The sequence below is a fragment of the Helianthus annuus genome, chromosome 10, assembly GCF_002127325.2.
Source record: "Helianthus annuus cultivar XRQ/B chromosome 10, HanXRQr2.0-SUNRISE, whole genome shotgun sequence".
NCBI lineage: Eukaryota > Viridiplantae > Streptophyta > Magnoliopsida > Asterales > Asteraceae > Helianthus > Helianthus annuus.
Window position 1 is genome coordinate 4,355,656 of NC_035442.2, and position 19,708 is coordinate 4,375,363.

The 19,708-nt window shown below is 33.2% G+C and overlaps 1 protein-coding gene and 1 long non-coding RNA gene across 3 annotated transcripts; both read left to right on the forward strand.

Annotated features, from left to right (window-relative positions):
- The first annotated feature begins 1,172 nt into the window (after positions 1-1,172).
- LOC110883832 (probable choline kinase 3) lies at positions 1,173-7,722 on the forward strand. The gene is made up of 8 exons (XM_022131485.2): positions 1,173-1,648; positions 2,632-3,007; positions 3,945-4,066; positions 4,627-4,822; positions 4,962-5,079; positions 5,520-5,567; positions 6,984-7,084; positions 7,233-7,722. Exons 2-8 carry the CDS (start codon positions 2,657-2,659, stop codon positions 7,410-7,412), a joined length of 1,116 nt encoding a protein of 371 aa, XP_021987177.1. The 5' UTR covers positions 1,173-1,648; positions 2,632-2,656; the 3' UTR covers positions 7,413-7,722.
- A 3,679-nt stretch (positions 7,723-11,401) lies between these two features.
- LOC110883833 lies at positions 11,402-13,616 on the forward strand. 2 transcript variants are annotated; one of them, XR_002560686.2, is made up of 5 exons: positions 11,402-11,759; positions 12,200-12,306; positions 12,617-12,694; positions 12,949-13,020; positions 13,242-13,616. It is a non-coding gene; the product is annotated as an uncharacterized LOC110883833 (long non-coding RNA). The 2 variants fall into 2 exon arrangements; XR_002560688.2 differs by lacking the exons at positions 11,402-11,759; positions 12,200-12,306 and adding an exon at positions 12,402-12,515 and having other exon boundaries at positions 13,242-13,549.
- The last annotated feature ends 6,092 nt before the right edge of the window (positions 13,617-19,708 follow it).

The window sequence follows — 19,708 nt, forward strand, 5'->3', positions numbered from 1 at the left end:
TGTGAACAATCTCAACATTCAACTTTAGGTATTCTTAACCTTAGTTTATATTAATATTTTTTATGAGTTTGTAATATAATTTTTTATATGAGTTTGTAATATATTAATATTTTTTTATTAAAATAGGAAATTCGCAACATCGAACCGCCTTGTGGGAATGGGTTAGTAGGAAATTCCATGAAGAAATGGGTAGGGAGACTTATCGTGAAAACGATAGCTTATCCTCAAAGTGGACCGAAATAAGCACCCAACTTACAAAATTTAGTGGGTGTTTAAATAAAGCAAAGCAAAACCCTAAAAGTGGTGACACCGAAGCCGACATTTTGACAAATGCACTGGTCGCATACAAATCAAATATGAAGGCCGACTTCCGCTTCATTTCATGCATTGTTGGGAGATTTGTAAATTTCATCCAAAGTGGTCGACTGTCCCCATTGGTAGCGAAACTAACTCGTCTTCCAAAAGGTCAAGGGCCTCATCCCAAGCCCAATCTGATGCACGAGATCAAGAGTTTGAGGACCTTTTGGATGATTCGCCAAGCCCAAACCGGCCTGAGCATGGAAGAAATGCCTCAAGAAGGCGTGCTAAAAAACAAACGGCGTCGCCTTCAGCTGGGAGTTCTGGCTCGCGTAGGGGAATATACAGCGACCAGTTGGATGACATTTCATCCAAGTTGGATACATTCAACGTATTCCAACAACAAAGGACCGAAATACGTAGGAGCAAAGAAACTAGAGATGCCGCTAGAGATGCCCTGAAACAAAGACGGGATGATTTGAAAATTCTATCCCAGCCGATTGATCACCTACATGGTGACGAGTTAGAAATAGTCTTGGCGTTGAGAGAAGAGATAAAAAACAAATATAAAAGTTAGGAATTTTTTTTTTTGTAATCTTCTTTTTTTGTAATTTTTTTATTTAAAATTATTAAAAAAATAAATTTGTGTTATTGGGTCTGCCCAGCGGGTCAGCCCACAAGCCCACCAAACCCACGCCCCCAAACCCTCGTCCACCATACCGTGTGTTGTAGTGGGTTTCCCATATCTGCCATCCGGTTCCACATATCAACCAATGCCCCAACCCAAGCCCAAACTCCCGCCCCACCATACCCACGGCCTAAAATAGTATCTTCAATATTCATTGAAAAAAAATCATAACACAAGCAGTTCCGTTACTCCGGTTTCGTTACACACATTTCACACGTTAATCCGTTAAAACTGTCAACGCCACGTGTCCCCTTTCAATTGGCCCATACACTTCTGTGCGCGTTTACGCTTCCCAAAATTTCGACTCCCCACCCCACTAAACAATTTATAAAAACAAAATCACAAAAACAAAATCAAAATCAAAATCAAAACCCCTCAAAATCAGAATCTTTCATCCTCCATCTCTCAAAATTCTTTAATTTTTTACAGAAAATAAAGCAGCAGATTCTTGGTCAATTGGGTCATTATCACAACAACAACAATAATTAAAAATTAAAAAAATAAAAGAAATTATTGTTGAAACCCAAAAGTCGTTTATTCAATCTGTTATTTTTTTTATCTATATATACGCCTTGTTCTGCCCTCCATTTGATCACATATCAGCTTCACTTCGTTCGTGTATTCTGGGTTTTCGATTGCGGATTCTGGATATTATCATCGCTGGTTAGTTTCTTTTATTCAATTCTTGTTTTTTTTAGATATTTAAGCGAATTGGGTTTTTTTTTTTTTTTTTTTTTTTTTGAGGATTATGATTATAGATGGTGATCTGGGTATTAATTATTGCTGTTGGATCTATTGGTTTTATGCGTTTTTAAATTAATTTTGCTTCCAAACACAACTGTTTTTGAAAATTTTGTTCAGTTGATTGGAATTTTGCGATTATGAGTGAAATCTACAAGAATTTCTTGAATTATGAATTAAAGGGTGTAAATGAGGTCAGCGTGAGCTCGATTAGGCTCAAGCTCGGCTTGTTTCGGGCTCTATTTCTAAAGTTAGAGCTCATTTATTTTTTTATTTTTCATAATTATTATATGTATTATATAAACAATGAGTTTGTTTTGGCTCATGAGTCAGCTCGAGCCAGTGAAACTTCAGTTCACTTACTAAACAAGCTTATTTATAGGCTCAGCTCGCTTAACCTTGGCTCAGTTCGAGCTTTTAGTGAACCAATCTAGAGTAGCTTGTCTCGTTTAAACATATGGGTGTACACAAGCCCAGAGGCTCGATAGCTACTCGGTTAAAAGCTTTAACGAGACTAAGCTCGAGCCTGAAATAGAGCTCATTTAGTTATCTAGCCTGAGCTCGAGCCTGGAATAAAAAGCTCGTTTAGGCTGGCTCGCGAGCCTAAATGAACCCAAACAAAATTTTAATTTTTTTATATATAATATAATAATAATGCTGATAACATTGACGAGCCGAGCTTTTAGCTCGTTTGAGGTTGTTCTCAAAATAGCTCGAGCCGAGCTCAAGCTCAAATAAGTAGGCTCGAGGCTCGAACCGAGCTGGGCTCGAGCTCGAGCTTCATAAAAACATGACGAGCGGAGCTCGAGCCCAGTCGGGCTCTGGCTCGGCCCGGCTCGTTTACACCCCTATAACTAAACATAATACTTATGATGATTATGGTCTAATTAACATAAGTTTTGCAGCTAATAATCTCTCTGAATTGCATTCATGGCTGTGAAGATCAATGGATTCATCGAAGGCACGCAACCCGAAGAACTAGTGAAACTACTGCTATCGCTTGCTTCCAACTGGGGCGATGTTTTTGACACGAATAAATTAAAAGTTGTTCATTTAAGTGGTGCTATGACTAATGTGGTTTATCGAATCACTTGGCCGAAAAACACCACTGGCAACGATGAACGAACGGTTTTGGTTCGAATTTATGGTGAAGGGTCGGATGTTTTCTTTGACCGTGAAGAGGAAATCCGGACCTTTGAATCGATCTCGACCCATAAGTATGGCCCACGCCTTCTTGCGCAGTTTCCTGAAGGCCGAGTTGAGGAGTTTATTCATGCTAAGGTACAAATTAATTTTACATGACATTGTGCCTTTAAGTTTTACTTTTGGTTCTATGCAGTTAATATCTGTGATATATCGGTTATCGGTCTCCATGTAAAATATCAATGTCAAATATCGGTATTGATATTATCGGCGATATTGATCGATATGTCACCGATATTTGACCGATATATCACTGAATTATTAGTGTTAAATTGCTATATATATAAATTCTGCATGATATTAAAATTACTAATATCTCAACCTGGGTTTTAAAAAGCGCGCCTGAGGCGTGCCTAGGCGCGAGGCGCACTAAGGTGCAGCCTCTGGGGTTTTTTCGCTCAGCGCCTTGTGTAATTACAAGAAGCGCCCAAAAAGCGCAAATTTTAGGGTTTTTTGGGGCCTTTTTGGCCTGAGGCGCGCGCCTCATGTATCTGAGGCGTTTTACTGCAGAAAAATGACCTTGGGTTCTTTGACTTGTACGTATAAGTAAAATGGTATAAAAGCCTTATTTATAGCTATATTTTGGTTAAAGGAAGCTAAAAACCTATGGGATATGTATGGGATATATAAAAAAAATTATATAAACATCTTGCGCCTCGGGTACGAAAAGCCCACCGCTTTTGCGCTTTGCGCTTCGCGCCTCAATTTTAGACCATGTCGCTTTTGTGCGCCTCTCGCTTTTTAAAACCAAGATCTCACCGAGATAACCTATATCTCAAATATCAGTCCTTGACCAATATCCGATATTTTACCGCATTAACTGCATAGGTTTTGTTATAGTTAAACCGATTCTGTTTATCTTACTTTTTAGAAGTTGCTGTACATGTAAATCTATAAATAACAACACTCAATTATAAAAAAAAAAAAACAGATACATATACATAGTTATATACTAAAAAATGAAATAGTAAAACATGAAATCTGAATTTTTTTTAATTATTTTTGATGGTTTCAGACACTATCAGCTTCTGATCTTCGCGATCCTGAGATTTCTACGCTTATTGCAGCCAAAATGAGGGAATTTCATAACCTTAATATGCCCGGCTCGAAAAATGTTCTTCTTTGGTCAAGAATGAGGTACATACATACATACATACATACATACATACATACATACATACATACATATAGAGTGAATTTCAAGGATTGTCCTTTATCTTTATACCGATTTTCAGGCGTTGTCCTTTATGTTCAAAATTGACGAGTTTTGTCCTTTATGTTTTCATATCATACACGTTTTGTCCTTTAGGCCTAACCCAGTTAGTTTTTTCAGTTAAATTTGGTCATATGCTTTGCACATGAGGGCATTTTTGTCAATTAAAAGGTTGCAGAACCTTTGAGCTGTAAATCTGTCGTTGAACTTACCTTTGAATGACAAAAATGCCCTCATGTGCAAAGCATATGACCAAATTTAACTGAAAAAACTAACTGGGTTAGCCATAAAGGACAAAACGTGTATGATATGAAAACATAAAGGACAAAACTCGTCAATTTTGAACATAAAGGACAGTGCCTGAAAATTGGTATAAAGATAAAGGACAATTCTTGAAATTCACTCATACATATATATGTAATAAATCACAAAATTTGATTGTATTGTGTTCTTTTCGGGACTTATGGGTTGGTTTTGTTTTCAGAAAGTGGTTGATTAAGGCTAGAAGCTTGTGCTCTCAAGAACACGCGAAAGAGTTTCAACTCGATATCTTAGAAAATGAAATCGATATACTGGAAAACGAGTTGTCACAACGCCACCAAGATGTTGCTTTTTGCCACAATGATTTACAATACGGAAATATTATGATCGACGATAAAACAAAAAGCGTCACACTAATTGTGAGTTATATCTTACCACTTGTGAACCAAACAGGACCCAAGATTATGAAAATGTTATTTATTCTAGCATTATTAAATCCATTATAAGCGTTTTTTTTTTTTTTTTTTTTTTTTTTTTTTTTTTTTTTTTTTTTAACAGGATTATGAGTATGCTAGCTACAACCCTGTGGCTTATGATATTGCAAATCATTTTTGTGAATGGGCTGCAAATTATCACACTGATACACCTCATGTTTTGGATTACAACATGTACCCAGGTAACATTTTTTTTATCTTTATTTTTTTTTTGTTATTATTGTTCCCATGTCTTACAAAAACTTAACAAATACGATTTTGGCCCCTGTGGTTATATCACTTTTACCTTTTTAGCCCAAAAAGTAATCTTTTAACATCTAAGCCCCCAACGTCTTTTTTTCTAACCCTTTTTGCCCCTAAAAGTAAATGGATGAGGTTAGTGTTAGGGGCCAAAAGGGTTAGAAAAAAAGACGTTGGGGGCTCAGATGTTAAAAGATTCTTTTTTGGGCTAAAAGGGTAAAAGTGATATAATCACAGGGGCCAAAATCGTAATTTACTCTTTATTTTATACAAAAAGAAAATATATTTTTTTCATAATTTCAGTATGTCTTGATTTAGGACAGAAAATTTACTAAATTAATCGCTTACGCACCCTTATTTTTTTTATTATAAAAAAACGCAGATTTGGAGGATCGACGGAGATTTGTGCAGTCATATTTCAGCTCTGCAGGTTAGAAGCAAGGTTTTTTTATTGTTTTACGCGCGTTTTATATCAGACAAGAAGGAAAAAGCAATGTTTTCAGACCCGAACTGGCCGGTCGAACCGGGACCGGGATTTTAATGGGTCGAACCGGATTTTGATTAAAAAAAATCATTTTACCTTTTTTATTTTTATATTATTTAGGATATCATCCGGTTCTTACATCCAGTCCGACCAGTGGACCAGTAAGGATTCGACATCCGGTCCGGTTCTGAAAACATTCGGAAAAAGTGAAACAATTTATTTTCATGATATATATTTATGGGTCTTCCTAAAGAACTTTCATTTAGTATCCCACATCTGATTTGGTCAAAGCAATAAGTCAACAACCACTTTACTTTACAAAGAAGCTTTTGAATTTGAACAAGTCAAGTTTCAATTTTTTAAAAACAGTTTATTGTTTCTGCCATGACAAAATGGACACAATCTTTACATGATATGTATAAGTCTAACCTCCTTATCTGTAACTAACCAAAAAGTCAACTTTTTTGGAGTTGACTGTAAATGATTGTAAATAACTAGTAGTTGCCCCGCCCGCATTGCGGGGCGATGGCCGAATAATTCTCAATCAATTAAAAAAAACACTATGATAATTTTGGTAGGAAAAAAACTAAAACGATGATAAGACCGTAATTTTCGGCTCAGGGCAAAACTGTAATTTTTCAGTACTAATGAGCAAGTGTTAGGTAGCTCCTTGACACCGAAAAAAAATAAACGGAGTCAACCAATTAAAAAAAACTTTTATAGTTTTGCTAAAAAAAACTAAAATGATCGGAAAAACGTATTTGAACTGAGGGCGAAATCATATTTTTCATTCAGGGATAAAATCGTAAATTAAATGGACCAATGAGGAAGTCGCATGCAGCTGCCGGCATGACTGTAATTTTCCCTGGGGGCAAAATCGTAATTTAACCAGGAAAACAAACAAAAACGATGGAGAAAATGTAAATTTAATTTGAGGGCAAAATCGTAACTTGGCTGTGAGAAAAAGAACCTAATGGCAAAACTGTAAATTTAAACGGGGCAAAATCCTAAATTTGAACCGATGGCAAATTTGGAATTTTTAGCTGGGAGCAAAAGCGTAAATTTATTTTTAAGTGGGGGTAAAATCATAATTTTGAACTCATGGCAAATCGTAAATTTAAAGCAGAATAAAATCGTAAATTTGTTGGGCAAATAGAAGAGTGCCAGGCCGCTGCCTGACACTATTCTATTTGCCGCCCATGTGAGCCAATAGATGGCCACCACCACCCATTTCACCCAATAGGTAAAAATCACTATTCCCGCACATCGAATTTGTATACGTTGAATAAAATAATAATATCATAAAGGGTGAATTTGTCTTTTTAATAATAATAATAATCTTTTGTTTATTGATATTTACAGGAAACCAACCATGTGATGGTGAAGTGGATCAGCTTATTGATGATATTGAAAAATACACTCTTGCAAACCATCTTTTTTGGGGATTATGGGGAATAATTTCGGTAAATATTTGATATTTTTTTTTAACTATTTTTATTTATATTTATATTATTTTTATGTCTAATTTAACTATTTTTATTTATATTTAATTTTTTTATTTTATGTCTAAATATCGGTTCTGATTTCGTGCTTTTTCGATCTTTTGAGCAGGGTTATGTTACGAATATTGATTTTGATTACATAGAGTATTCTAGGCAGAGGTTTAATGAGTATTGGTTAAAGAAGCCCCAATTATTGAAGGGTATAAATGGAATTTCACAAATAAACGACTTGGTAGGCGTGGAGACCAGGAACGAGAAATCTAACGGTGTTGTTGCACATGCTACATGAAATATATGTTTTTTTTAGTTATGTAATACGTATGTTTAAGATAAATAATATAGTTAGCACGCGACAAGCTCTAGCGTTGTTGAGCTGTTTTATATAAAAAAAAAAAACTTGTTATAGATTAATTATTATAGTGAATGTTAAACCCTAAACCTAAATTATGTATTTGGGTTTTTAGAATATATTAAAGGTTTGTATTAATTGTGTATATCTTTCTTGTAATGAACTCATAGTGCAAAGGGGAAAAGAATGTTTTTGAACACTTTTCACTTTTGTCTTCTTTGCTTGATATATAAATTTGTAATGGAATTAACCCTCTATTGTCTTAGTTTTTTCTGCATTTTATTTTGTATATGACATATTTGATATGTATGCAAATTAATTAAAAACACATTATAAATTCATATATGAAAAATTTTAATATAAAGTTATAAACATTTCAAGTAAAAAAAATTATAATTTATATAGATCTTAGTTGGTATTCATTATTCATTAATGCTTCTTTAATTTCTATTATTCACCAAGATGATATAATTCAATGTTTAATGGAATGAAAATCAATAATGTGATGTAGATATAGCCTTTCATTGTTATACAAAATTGTAAATATTTTACTGTTTATAACAAAAATTGTATTATTTAGTCATACAAATCAAGGATTTCTAATTGAGGGACCCGTCGATTATCTTGATGAAGATAGAAATCACAAGTGAAACTAAATTTTTTAAGTTAAGTAAAAAATGAAAAAAATTATAAGCTATGCTTGTATTATTTTTTTAATTTATGAGGATAATGATAGAAATGATTGAAATATGCAAGAATCTCTTTAGACAACTACTAAGGTCTAATCCTAATTTACTTCTGTTAGAACATGCATAATGGTAAGGTGAACAATTCCCCCAACTTTGGCCGTTTTCCGCCATGTAGCAGTACAGTCAGCAAGAGGCATTATTGGGCGTTTTTCTAAAATAAATGTAATGGGGATGTGGGCATTATGTTAAAGGGTGTAAAGAATTAAATAAAAATAAAAAAAACCAACAAAAAAACATACTGGACTAAAAAAAGGAAGTTTAAATGCTATTGGCCAAACAAATATGTTCCAAGCGTGATTTAAAACACGCCTGCGGGGTTTTGTTGCCGGATCACGCCGGAGATGATGCCCACTACAGGTGATCTTAATGATCAATTCTATTTGTATTTTATAAGATTTGAATCATACACCTCCAGAGTCATCTTACCATGTCCATTAACATTTAATGAAGTTATTATTAGATCCAAAAAAAAAATCTTAAGAATAGCATGTAAGAATAATTGGTATTATTGTCTGAGAATTTATATTATTCTCATGTTTTGATCTTAGGAGGGTGGGGGTGGTCATCACTCATTCATCACTCACAACACCCAATCAAGTTCCGCCATGTCATCGACCATTTTTCCATCACTCATAACCTTTTTAGTGGCAACAGTCATCACTCACAACACCCAACAATAAACCCTCACACCCCTCACATCCATTTATCACTCACAAGCCCATCACTCGTTGATTTTATCACGCCAACCTTCCATCACTCGTTGATTTTTTTTGGTGGCGGTGGGAATGTCACCAAGTTCCACGCGTGGAACTTTTCATCACGCACAGAATATGTAATCACTCCTTATACCCTCGATTTTGTTTAAAAATCCAATTATTAAGTATATTGGTTAGAAATTTACATTATTCTTATGTTTTGATCTTATCTTATACCCTCGATTTTGTTTAAAAATCCAATTATTATATATATTTGGTTAGAAATCCATCTATTGAACTAGTTAAATTAATCAATTATAATACGACATTTTGAGACAAAATATGATTACAATTGCATATAAGTAAGTATTTTAAAGTTTATTTTTTAAATTAACAAATATAATAAGAATGAGCGAAATAAGAGAAGCGTGGTTAAAAAATCATGGGTTAGATTTATCCGTGAATAATCTAATATAAAAGTTTCTACCAAAACGCAATATTTGACTCGGTTTTTATTTACTTTTCCACGTAGGCAATCTTTTTTACCACATGACTTTTGTTTTACTTTTTATTTTTTTTACATATATGAGTTCCCTATTTAAGAATTTTGAAAATTTTATAGTATAAAACATATCAGGTTTTTACATGCAAAAACACTATTCCCAAAATCAAAGTGAATTAATGATTTTCTTTTGTGATTTTTACCAAAAACCTCAATTTTCGCCCCTATGGTTTGCTGATTTTAACACTCTTAGTCCAATAGTTTAAAAATTGCATTTGTCATCCATTAGTTTGCTGGTTTTAACAGTTTCAGTCCACACCAGTGTTAGTGTTGTGGACCGAAACTGTTAAAATCAGCAAACTAATGGACTGAAACTGTTAAAATCAACAAACTAATGGACGATAAATGCATTTTTTAAACTATTGGAATTAGAGTGTTAAAATCAGCAAACCACAAAGACGAAAATTGAGGTTTACTCTATAAAATATAAATCTATACTATATAATAAAAGAAACCAATATTGGGACACTTGTCATGATTGTAGACCATCCTTAATTGTAGATAATTATTATTTAATTTAAATTATTAATTATTATTTAATTTAAATTATTAAATATTAATTAAATTGACATAAATCTTATCGACTCATTATCTTTTTTTTATTAAAATTAATCCTGTAAAGTAAATTTCCGTGAACATAAATCAATGTTGTATATTAACATTGAATAGTTTATACATTTATACAATAATAATCAATCAATGTTGTTTAGTATTATTACGTTTGGAAAAAAATCATAAAGTAAATTTAGTATGATGTTTATACAAAATAATCAATGTTGTTTAGTATTATCACGTTTGGAAAAAAATCGTTTTGTATATTAATATTGAAAATTATTAAATTTGGGAACTCTAAGTTATTGGCATAGACTTAACTTCAAATCGTAAAGTATTATCTAAACTAAAAAACATTGTTTCACTCAAAATATGAATATTCGAATGCTGTTTAGTATTATCACGTTTGAAAAAAAATCGCTTTGTATATTAATATTGAAAATTATTAAATTTGGGAACTCTAAATTATTGGCATAAACTTAACTTCAAATCGAAAAGTATTATGTAAACTAAAAATCATTGTTTTACTCAAAACATAAATATTATTTATTGTTAATGTTAATATTATTATTGTTAACTATGAGAAAATATATTAAACAACTTATTAATCAAACCAAAATTTAAAACAGTATTACCCTAATTTAAAAAATAATAAATTCATTTTGATTTAGAAAGATTTTTTTAACAATAGATAAACCCGTGTAATACACAGGGTTTTTAAAGATATAACATTTTTTTTTATTATTTGCTATATAAAATTAGGTTTATTCAACCCGTACAATACACAACGTTTTTTTTTAAATATAGCTTTTATATTATTTAGTATATAAAATTACATTTCTTCCACCCGTGAATAAACAAGGTCTTTTTTTTAAATATAACTTTTTTTATTGTTTGGTATATAAAATTAAATTTATTCAACCCGCACAATAAACGAGGTTTTTAAAGATTTTTTAAACAATAGATAAACCCATGTAATAAAAATGGTTTTTAAAAATATAACATCTATTATTATTTGCTATATAAAATTAGATTTATTCAACCGGGTACAATACACAGAGTTTTTTTAAAATATAACTTTTTTATTATTTAGTATATAAATTTATATTTCTTCCATCCGTGAATACATAGGGTTTTTTAGAATATAACTTTTTTATTGTTTGGTATTTAAATTATATTTATTCAACATGCACAATAAACGAGGTTCTTAAAGATATTCTTTTTTTTATTATTTAATATATTAATTATATTTATTCAACACGTATAATAAATAAGGTTTTTAAAAATATATTATTTTTTATTTAGTATATAAAATTATATTTATTCAACCAGTGTAATACACGGGATTCTAACCTAGTATATAATAAAAGAAATCACATATGGGACACCTGTCCTTCAATTATGCAATTGGTTTTTGCTTTTGGCGCACAAATTGAAGCTTCCTTTTCCCGGACGAATACCCGTTTTCTTGGCCCATTACACAAAACTCATATTCCATTCATCTATTCTCATCCAAAACCCTAGACAAGTTTTCCTCTCCCATTCATCCGTCTGCCACCTCCTAACTTCTCCTCTCAAATCTCTAATGTTCTCGATGGATTCAACACCATATCCGCCGCTGCGCATCCTCAAACCCACCATGGCCACCGCTGCGCATCCTCCAAACCCACCATGGCCGCCGCTGCACATCCTCCAAACCCTAGATCTAATACCAGAGTACTCTAGATTGGTATGTACACCATCATTTTGTAATCAATTATGCTATTGGTTTGTTCATATTTTTATTTAATTGCAACATTAAATCGTTTTAGGCTTTCAAAAATATGATTGTTGCAACTCAAGTTTGTAGAAACGGAGCTCATGTTGTTTATTATATATTACCATTTGTAATATAAATTTTGTGATTATGGCATAACTGTATGATTGTGTAGGACACCTAAAATATATATTTAGATTTGATTTTTATGTCTTGAGTTTTTATGTTACTTCAGTATGTTGCAACAACCATATGCTTTATATTTTAATTACTACTACTATGAAATATATTGAATAAATGATTAAATTACAATATTAAATCGTTTAGGCTTTAAAAAATGTGTAAATAAGTTCAGATCTTTATTTACTTAATGTATTGAAGCTAATTTTCATTAATGTTATTTTTTGTTTCAGTTGCTTTGGACCCGGGCTTATGGTTCAAAGAATGTTATTTTTGTTTCAGTTGCTCCGGACCTGGGATTATGGTTCAAAGAATAATTGAGATGACTTTTGTAGGTCACGTAAGTAGTCCTATTTGATCTTTGTCTTTATGACTTATTCGCATTAATCCCCTTCGTGAGAGTTTCTTTATTTACATTAACATCACTTAAAACTGTAGTTTTTTGGTTTTCGAAAAAAAAAAGAAAATTGAAGAAACTCAAGTTTTGCTATGCGATTAAAGACAACATGATTTCAAACTCAAGTTTAGCAGTTTTTGACAGTTTTTTCTGTGCGTTATGCAATTTTTGTGTTGGGTTCGGGTTTCCAGCAACAACTCTTCATTCATTTATACTTGTATGTAGACTAACATGTGTTGCTTTATATGTGTAGTTAATGTTTCAGATCTAGAATGTCACCTGCCTATGATTTGTTAATCTACCCGAACAGGAGAGCCAGGGTTGACTCGAGGTAAAGTTAACAAGTTTCTTTTACACTTTTATTTAGTATTAGTTTGTTCAATAGTCTATAAAATCTATTAGGGGAAAAAACAGGTTGGTTTCTTAGTATTTTTACTTTTTCTTTTTGGCTTATATGGAAAATTAACTACAAAATTTTACTTTTTATATGAATTTCTAGAGTGAGAAACTTTGCTATATGATCATTCTACACTCATGCGCATTTCTAGAGTGTGAAACTTTACATTTTTCTTTTGTTGTTTGCAGGTGCATCCTAATACAACGAGGTTAACTTTACAAGTTGTAAGTGTTGAAGTTGACAATATACGCGCACTGAAGGTTCGTTTAATATACCATTATTTTTGGCTAATTTTTTTTATGAATGTTGGAATGTGAATAGCCCATGCACAAATACGAGTTAAATTTGATAAACATTATGACAGGGAGCCTAAAGTTGGTAGGCGTACTCCCCATGGGATTATTTTGTTTAGATCATATCTTAATTTTTTATTATTAGTTATTCTTATAAATTAATCATTTTTAATTGGATGTTTATTTAGGTGAGATTGTATACTTTCATATGGGAAGGGGTAGCAGCAACAACTGAGCGACAAACGAGCTGAGATAAGACTCTCAAATCATAGACCCGTTATATGTTAGGTTTTGAAGCGTTTTCATTAAAAAAGTTACAACGTGCCATTTCCTGATGCGGAAATGGAAAACTATTGCTCGACGTGTTTAAGATAAAACAAGTCAGCGTTTTTTATATGCATCCGTATTAGGATTGTAGTTTCACTTTGTCATTAGACTTATGTAATATGTATATTATGCACGTTTAATTTTAGTTTCAATAAGACCACTAAACATTCAAAGTATTGTTATGTGTTAAACCATGTGTTATTTATATTAGATAAGGATGTGAATGTTATTTTTTACCTACCATACATGTTTTTAAGTTATTTTATTTATATTAAATTTAATTTTATTTAAGTTTAATGAAAACAGATCAAATGCAAAGCATTTTCATTTGTGAAACCGCGTGTATACGCGGGCTCTAACCTAGTATAAATATACCCAATAAATTAAGTTCGTATAGTTTTCTTCTAATTTAGGGACAATATACTACTCAATTTAAGGGGTAAAAACAGAACTCTATTTTTACCTGAACTAATTGGTCCCAACCTTTTCCTTTTATCTAATTGAGTTACTACTTTTATACTAAAATAAAATAAATATATTTCACAAAATTCTGATATTATTATTATTATTATTATTATTATTATTATTATTGTTATTATTATTATTTAATCAAAAGTGCAAAGTGTAAACATGCATGGACACATGAGATCCGATTAAATACGCAAAATCAAAATTGGAACATTCATTCTTGAGACATGAGTCATGACCACCAAAGTTGGAACATTGATGTGTCAAAGCATCTACACAAAAAGTAGGTATTGTTTACCAAAAAAATAAAATCTTCTTTCAAACTCAACTTATTTATTCTTTCTTGCTTTGGTAACTTTAATTCTCATTTCGTGTTTCGGTTCTAAACAATTTAAAACATTATACGGATTACTACAATGAATAGAAACTTAAACGAATAACAATTTGGGTGTTCATGTTGAATAATACATTGATGTATTCACAAGCCTTTCATAATGTTGCCAGAGACGCTAATATGAGCAATCACACAATAAAATAACCGGGTCTAAGGGTGCCGGATTGCCGGTTAAAAATAAATGATATATAAAAATGATATTATTATAACAAGAATATAATAATTTATTAAAAAATCAATCTAACAGATTTTACACGTTTGACCATTTTTACATACACGCTTACTACTAGTTGCCTGTTTTACCAGGTATATCAAAACAATTTGACCATTTTTCCAACACACACAGCAAATTTGAATCTCTAACGGATCACTGTCTATTTTACCAGGTATAATATGGATGTAAATGTATACATAAAATGATATAATATGTAACTCATTAGCTATTTATCGGTCATTAAAATAACCTTTATGTTTTAATTGTTTGAAACCTAAACAAGAAATGAGTTATCTAATCAACACTGAATAATTAGACATTGCTGGAAGATTCCGTTTTCATGGTGAAGAGAAAAAGGGGTTAAGACCCCCCCTTTTTTTTGTTTAGATGCTTTGACATATTAATGTTCCAATTTAGTGGTAAAGAATAAAAGCACCAAATTTAGATGTTGCGTTTATCATTTGATTTGATATGTATTTAGAATTTGTAAACTCATATATATATATATTTTTTTTGAAAGGTGAACTTCTTTTAAGGTTATTCACATCCCCAAATTGGGGACCCTAACCAAGATCTGCCCAGACTTACGTTGTCTTAATCGGGCCCGCGCTGGGTAGTCAGACTTGGCTACGGCTTTCGCCCGGAAACCGTGCCGCCTCCACACGAGTGACCTCGCTGGAGTAACGGCCGGATGAAAACCGGGGCCGGCTCAGGCTCGAACTTGCGCAACTAATGGCTAACAAATTCTTACCATCTCTGTAGGTATGTAACGACAGGGGCGGACTTAGAGTGGTAGAAGGGGTAGTCTCCGTTGCCCCTTGACGCTCCGGTGACGCTCCAACAGTAGTGTAAATTTTGGAAAAATTTGACGTTTTTTCGATTTCGTTACCCATTTTTATTGAAACGTTACCCCTATATGGATTTTCTAGATTCGCCACTGTGTAACGAACTAAACATTAAATGAAACGTCCGAGAATCATTTTCTAGGAATTTTGTATATTTTCGCCTATTTATTAAATAAAAAACATGGACAATTTGTTTTGTTTTTTTTAACAGGTTATATTTTATATTTTATATTTAATTTATGAATGAGTAAAGTTTAAACCTTTAGCCACAAATAAATTAATCGAAGAAGTGAAAGTCTTACCCTTTTTTGAATCCTTTTATTCAACATATTATATTATTTTTAAATTATGTATTTTTAATGCATTATATACAATTCTAAATATCTATATAAAGGTATCTAGATTTAAAATGGTCGTTTCAAACCTAGAATATTTCTTAGGCATGGTTAGTTGGCTGTGCTTAGTGCTTACTTTTGTTAAAGTAGAACACAAAAGTAACATACACTTTGCACAATGGAAGTTTCAAATGATTAGAAATAGTAATTTATGTTTAAAGTACTCCAAACTAAACAAAATCAGTTAAAAGTGTTCTAATAATTTTCTAAACCTTCTCTTTTCGCTTTTAAGCCCGAGTTTTGATACACGCTAAACAATGCCTGAGACAGGAATTCTTTTCCTACGGTGTCATTTTTTTCGATGCATAGGTTTATAATAATCCTGAGTCAAAACTTTCATAGCGGGTCAGGTCAGATAGAATCACATAACTAAAGCCATTATCATAATAAAAGTACAATGTCATTGAAAATAAATACATAATAAAAATAGGGAGTCATTTGAAACACAAGTTAAACAAATCAAATAAACTAATTGGAAATGGGCTATAATGGTTATTGGGTTAAAAAAAATTAAAGACATGTAAAAGATTTTATAAAAAACAAGGGTGTCACTCGTTAAAAAAATGGTGTCTCTCGTTACAAAACAATGGTCTTGCTCTAGATAATAAACTATGGCGTCGCTTGAAATTTTCCTATTAAGCGTCACATATGATCAATGGTGTCAGGCGATACCGTTCTCTGTATGGTGCTCCGCCAATGATGCTAAAAGGACAATCATATCACCAATATTGATTATTGTCTACTTTGCCCACGGGAAGCTCATGATTTTGTATTTAGTTGAATGGGTTCAGACTTCCTAGAAGGTCACTCATCCTTGTATTACTCTCATCTGAGCATGCTTATCGGTAGAGTTTTCCCTTTCATCGGCAGCCATTCATTATAATTTTCGGTTCTAAAAACATTGGGTATTACTTCTTACTCATCTTCACTTTTTCCTACAGTATTGATAAACCGAACTGGTACCAAATGAATGCCTAACACGAATGAACATAGCCTATTCAACATATTATGACTATAACTTTTCGATTTACCTTTTCGTGTACTATAACAAGTACACAACGTCCGATACAACACGGGTTTAAAACAAGTTACAAGAAAAATAAATAGCGTGTTAGTCAACCATAAAACAATTTTATATTCCTCTTCCTACAAACTAAATACAATGTTTTTTAAACTTTTTTAGTAGAAGTATGAGAATGTTCCGTCTCTTTATAGTTTATACCCCCTTTATGATGATTTTTAATTGAGAAATTAGTTTGTTATTATAAAGTTTATTTATATTAATTTAATTGGTTAAAACAGTAAATAAAATGGAGGTCCAAAAAGAAATTGGGGGAAGTGAAAAAAAGAATCATATCTAATTTGTGATTAAAAAATGACTACTATATATACACATCAAATTTTATAAGAAATAGTGTTTTTCAATGACGTGCGTTGCGTGAAAGGCATTGGTGTTTTCGATCGTGGGGTATGGTGGGGCGGGGGTTTGGGGCATAGGTTGACACGTGGACTTCGAGCCCACCCGCTGGTGAGTGACGTGTTGGGTCGGTATGGCGGGGCGTGGCTAGCCCGCGTGGGTTGGCCAGTTTTATAAAAATAAAAAAAAAAGTAAATTGGATTTAAATAATCCCAACTTGCTCAATTTGGCCGATAATAATCCCAACTCAGTTATTGGCCGATAATAATCCGAACTGGTCCACTTTTGGCCAATAATAGTCCGCCGTTAAAATTATCTTAACGGAGTTAAGCTTTTTTCCGAATTACAAACCGATGTTTTATGGATTTTGATTAGAACGAGGATACGATTCGATTTATGTAAAACTTAGCTCGAAACGGTGCTTCAAACGACTTGATTTTTGTCAATTGGAAGTTTAAACAGCCGAATTGAAGCACCATTTTTGTCGTTTGAGGCAGTATTTCGAGGTGAATTTTATAGCAATCAACTCGTATCCTCGTTTTGATCAAAATCAATAAAACATCGGTTTGTAATTCGGAAAAAAGCTTAACTCCGTTAAGCTATTTTTAACGGCGGACTATTATCGGCCAAAAGTGGACCAGATCGGATTATTATCGGCCAATAATTGAGTTGGGATTATTATCGGCCAAATTGAGCAAGTTGAGATTATTTAAATCCAATTACCAAAAATTAAAAAAATACACACAGAATTAAAAAAAAGCCTAAAATTATTATTAAAAGTTCCTAAAAATTACAAAATTTAAAAAAAAAGATTAGAAAATAAAAAAAAAGCCTAAAGCGTTAGGTAGATTTCGAACATGGCAAGCTTGTCAAACGGCTTCCGCTCCTTGCCCAGGAACTCGATGTTGGCCACCGCCACCCGGTTTTCGTGACTTATATCACCGTCTGGGATGCTATCGTAGTAGGCTTTAAAACAGTCGAGCTTCGGTCGTAGCTCGCGCCACTTGTGTTGGCACGCGTTTAAATCGTGCTGGTCGTTCCCCACGTTGTGCTGGTAGCTAGCGAAAGCTTCCGGCCAGTAATGGGTCTCCCCGGGTTGGCGGCCCTTCATCGCGTTGTGCCGGTATCAAGTGTGGGTAACGGGTTCAGGTAGGTGGAGTGGAGGGTTGGGGTAGCGGTGTGGACAGACAGTGGGGTTGGGGGGTTTTATAGTGACTTGGGTGAACCGTTTGGATTGGCCAAACGGTTATTTTTTAAAATTTAAACCTAGCCGTTATGGCCTAGCCAACCCAGCCAATGAGAGCCAGCCACGGAGGACCGCTAGGCATGCCCAACACCCGGGCTGAAACTCCCGTCCAAGGGGCCACGCCGAAACCCAAGCCCACCCAAGGTGGTGACTTGGGCATTTGTACCCAACCCATGCCCCAACCCTTGCCCCATACCCCATAGTCTAATAAATGAATATAAAGTATTATATGATAAAATCAAAACACTGGCCATTTGTACCCAACCCATGCCCCAACCCTGCCCCGTACCCCATAGTCAAGCCAAACGGTTATTTTTTAAAATTTAAACCTAGCCGCTATGGCCTAGCCAACCCAGCCAATGAGAGCCGGCCACGGAGGACCGTTAGGCATACCCAACACCCGGGCTAAAACTCCCGTCCAAGGGGCCACGCCGAAACCCAAGTCCACCCAAGGTGGTGACTTGGGCATTTGTACCCAACCTATGCCCCAACCCTCGCCCCATACCCCATAGTTTAATAAATGAATATAAAGTATTATATGATAAAATCAAAACACTGACCATTTGTACCCAATCCATGCTCCAACCCTCACCCCGTACCCCATAGTATAATAAATGAATATAAAGTATTATATGATAAAATCAAAACACTATTCATCCAGTTTTGATTTTATCATATATAGATGATTAAAAAATGACTACTAAATATCAAATTTTATAAGAATACAAATTTAGTGGTGCATATATAAATATAAAATTTTATAAGAATATAAATTTAGTGGTGAAGAATGAGTGGTCCATATTTGGATGTTGCGAATTCCATTGGACTTGATATGCATTTAGACTTTGTAAATTGATATGTTTATTCAAAGTTTGTATAACTGAATCAAATAGGCGAAGGTCTCTTAAAATTATATTCCAAAGCATACATCTTTTTAGATCATTTTTGTTTTCTAACTTACCATACTATTTGTATAATTATCTTCTTCTTTTTTTACCATCCTTATACGGTTCTAACATAAATAGACATGTATACTAAGGGATCGTTTGGCAACATCTGAATGGTTAAGTGCTAAACCAGTAAGAGGTCTGAACCATTAAGTGCTGAACCAGTAAGAGGTATGAACCATTAAGAGCCTGTATAATGCTTAATCGTTCAGAGGCAAATGTCTGACCAATTCAGATTAGAGGTCTTAACCATTCAGACTTTGTTTAAATCTTAACCATTCAGAGGCAAATGTCTAAACCATTCAGACATCTGCTCATGAAACAAACAGTCTGAACCATTAAGTGCTGAACCAGTAAGAGGTCTGAACCATTAAGAGGTAAACAAACAGCCCCTAAATCGGT

What these genes read in the sequence shown, in the direction of transcription:
- LOC110883832 (XM_022131485.2), top strand. Translation starts at nt 2,657, where the DNA reads ATGGCTGTGAAGATCAATGGATTCATCGAAGGCACGCAACCCGAAGAA. An exon ending in AGGAGTTTATTCATGCTAAG is followed by an intron (nt 3,008 to 3,944) that starts GTACAAATTAAT and finishes TGATGGTTTCAG; the next exon opens with ACACTATCAGCTTCTGATCT. An exon ending in GATTATGGGGAATAATTTCG is followed by an intron (nt 7,085 to 7,232) that starts GTAAATATTTGA and finishes TCTTTTGAGCAG; the next exon opens with GGTTATGTTACGAATATTGA.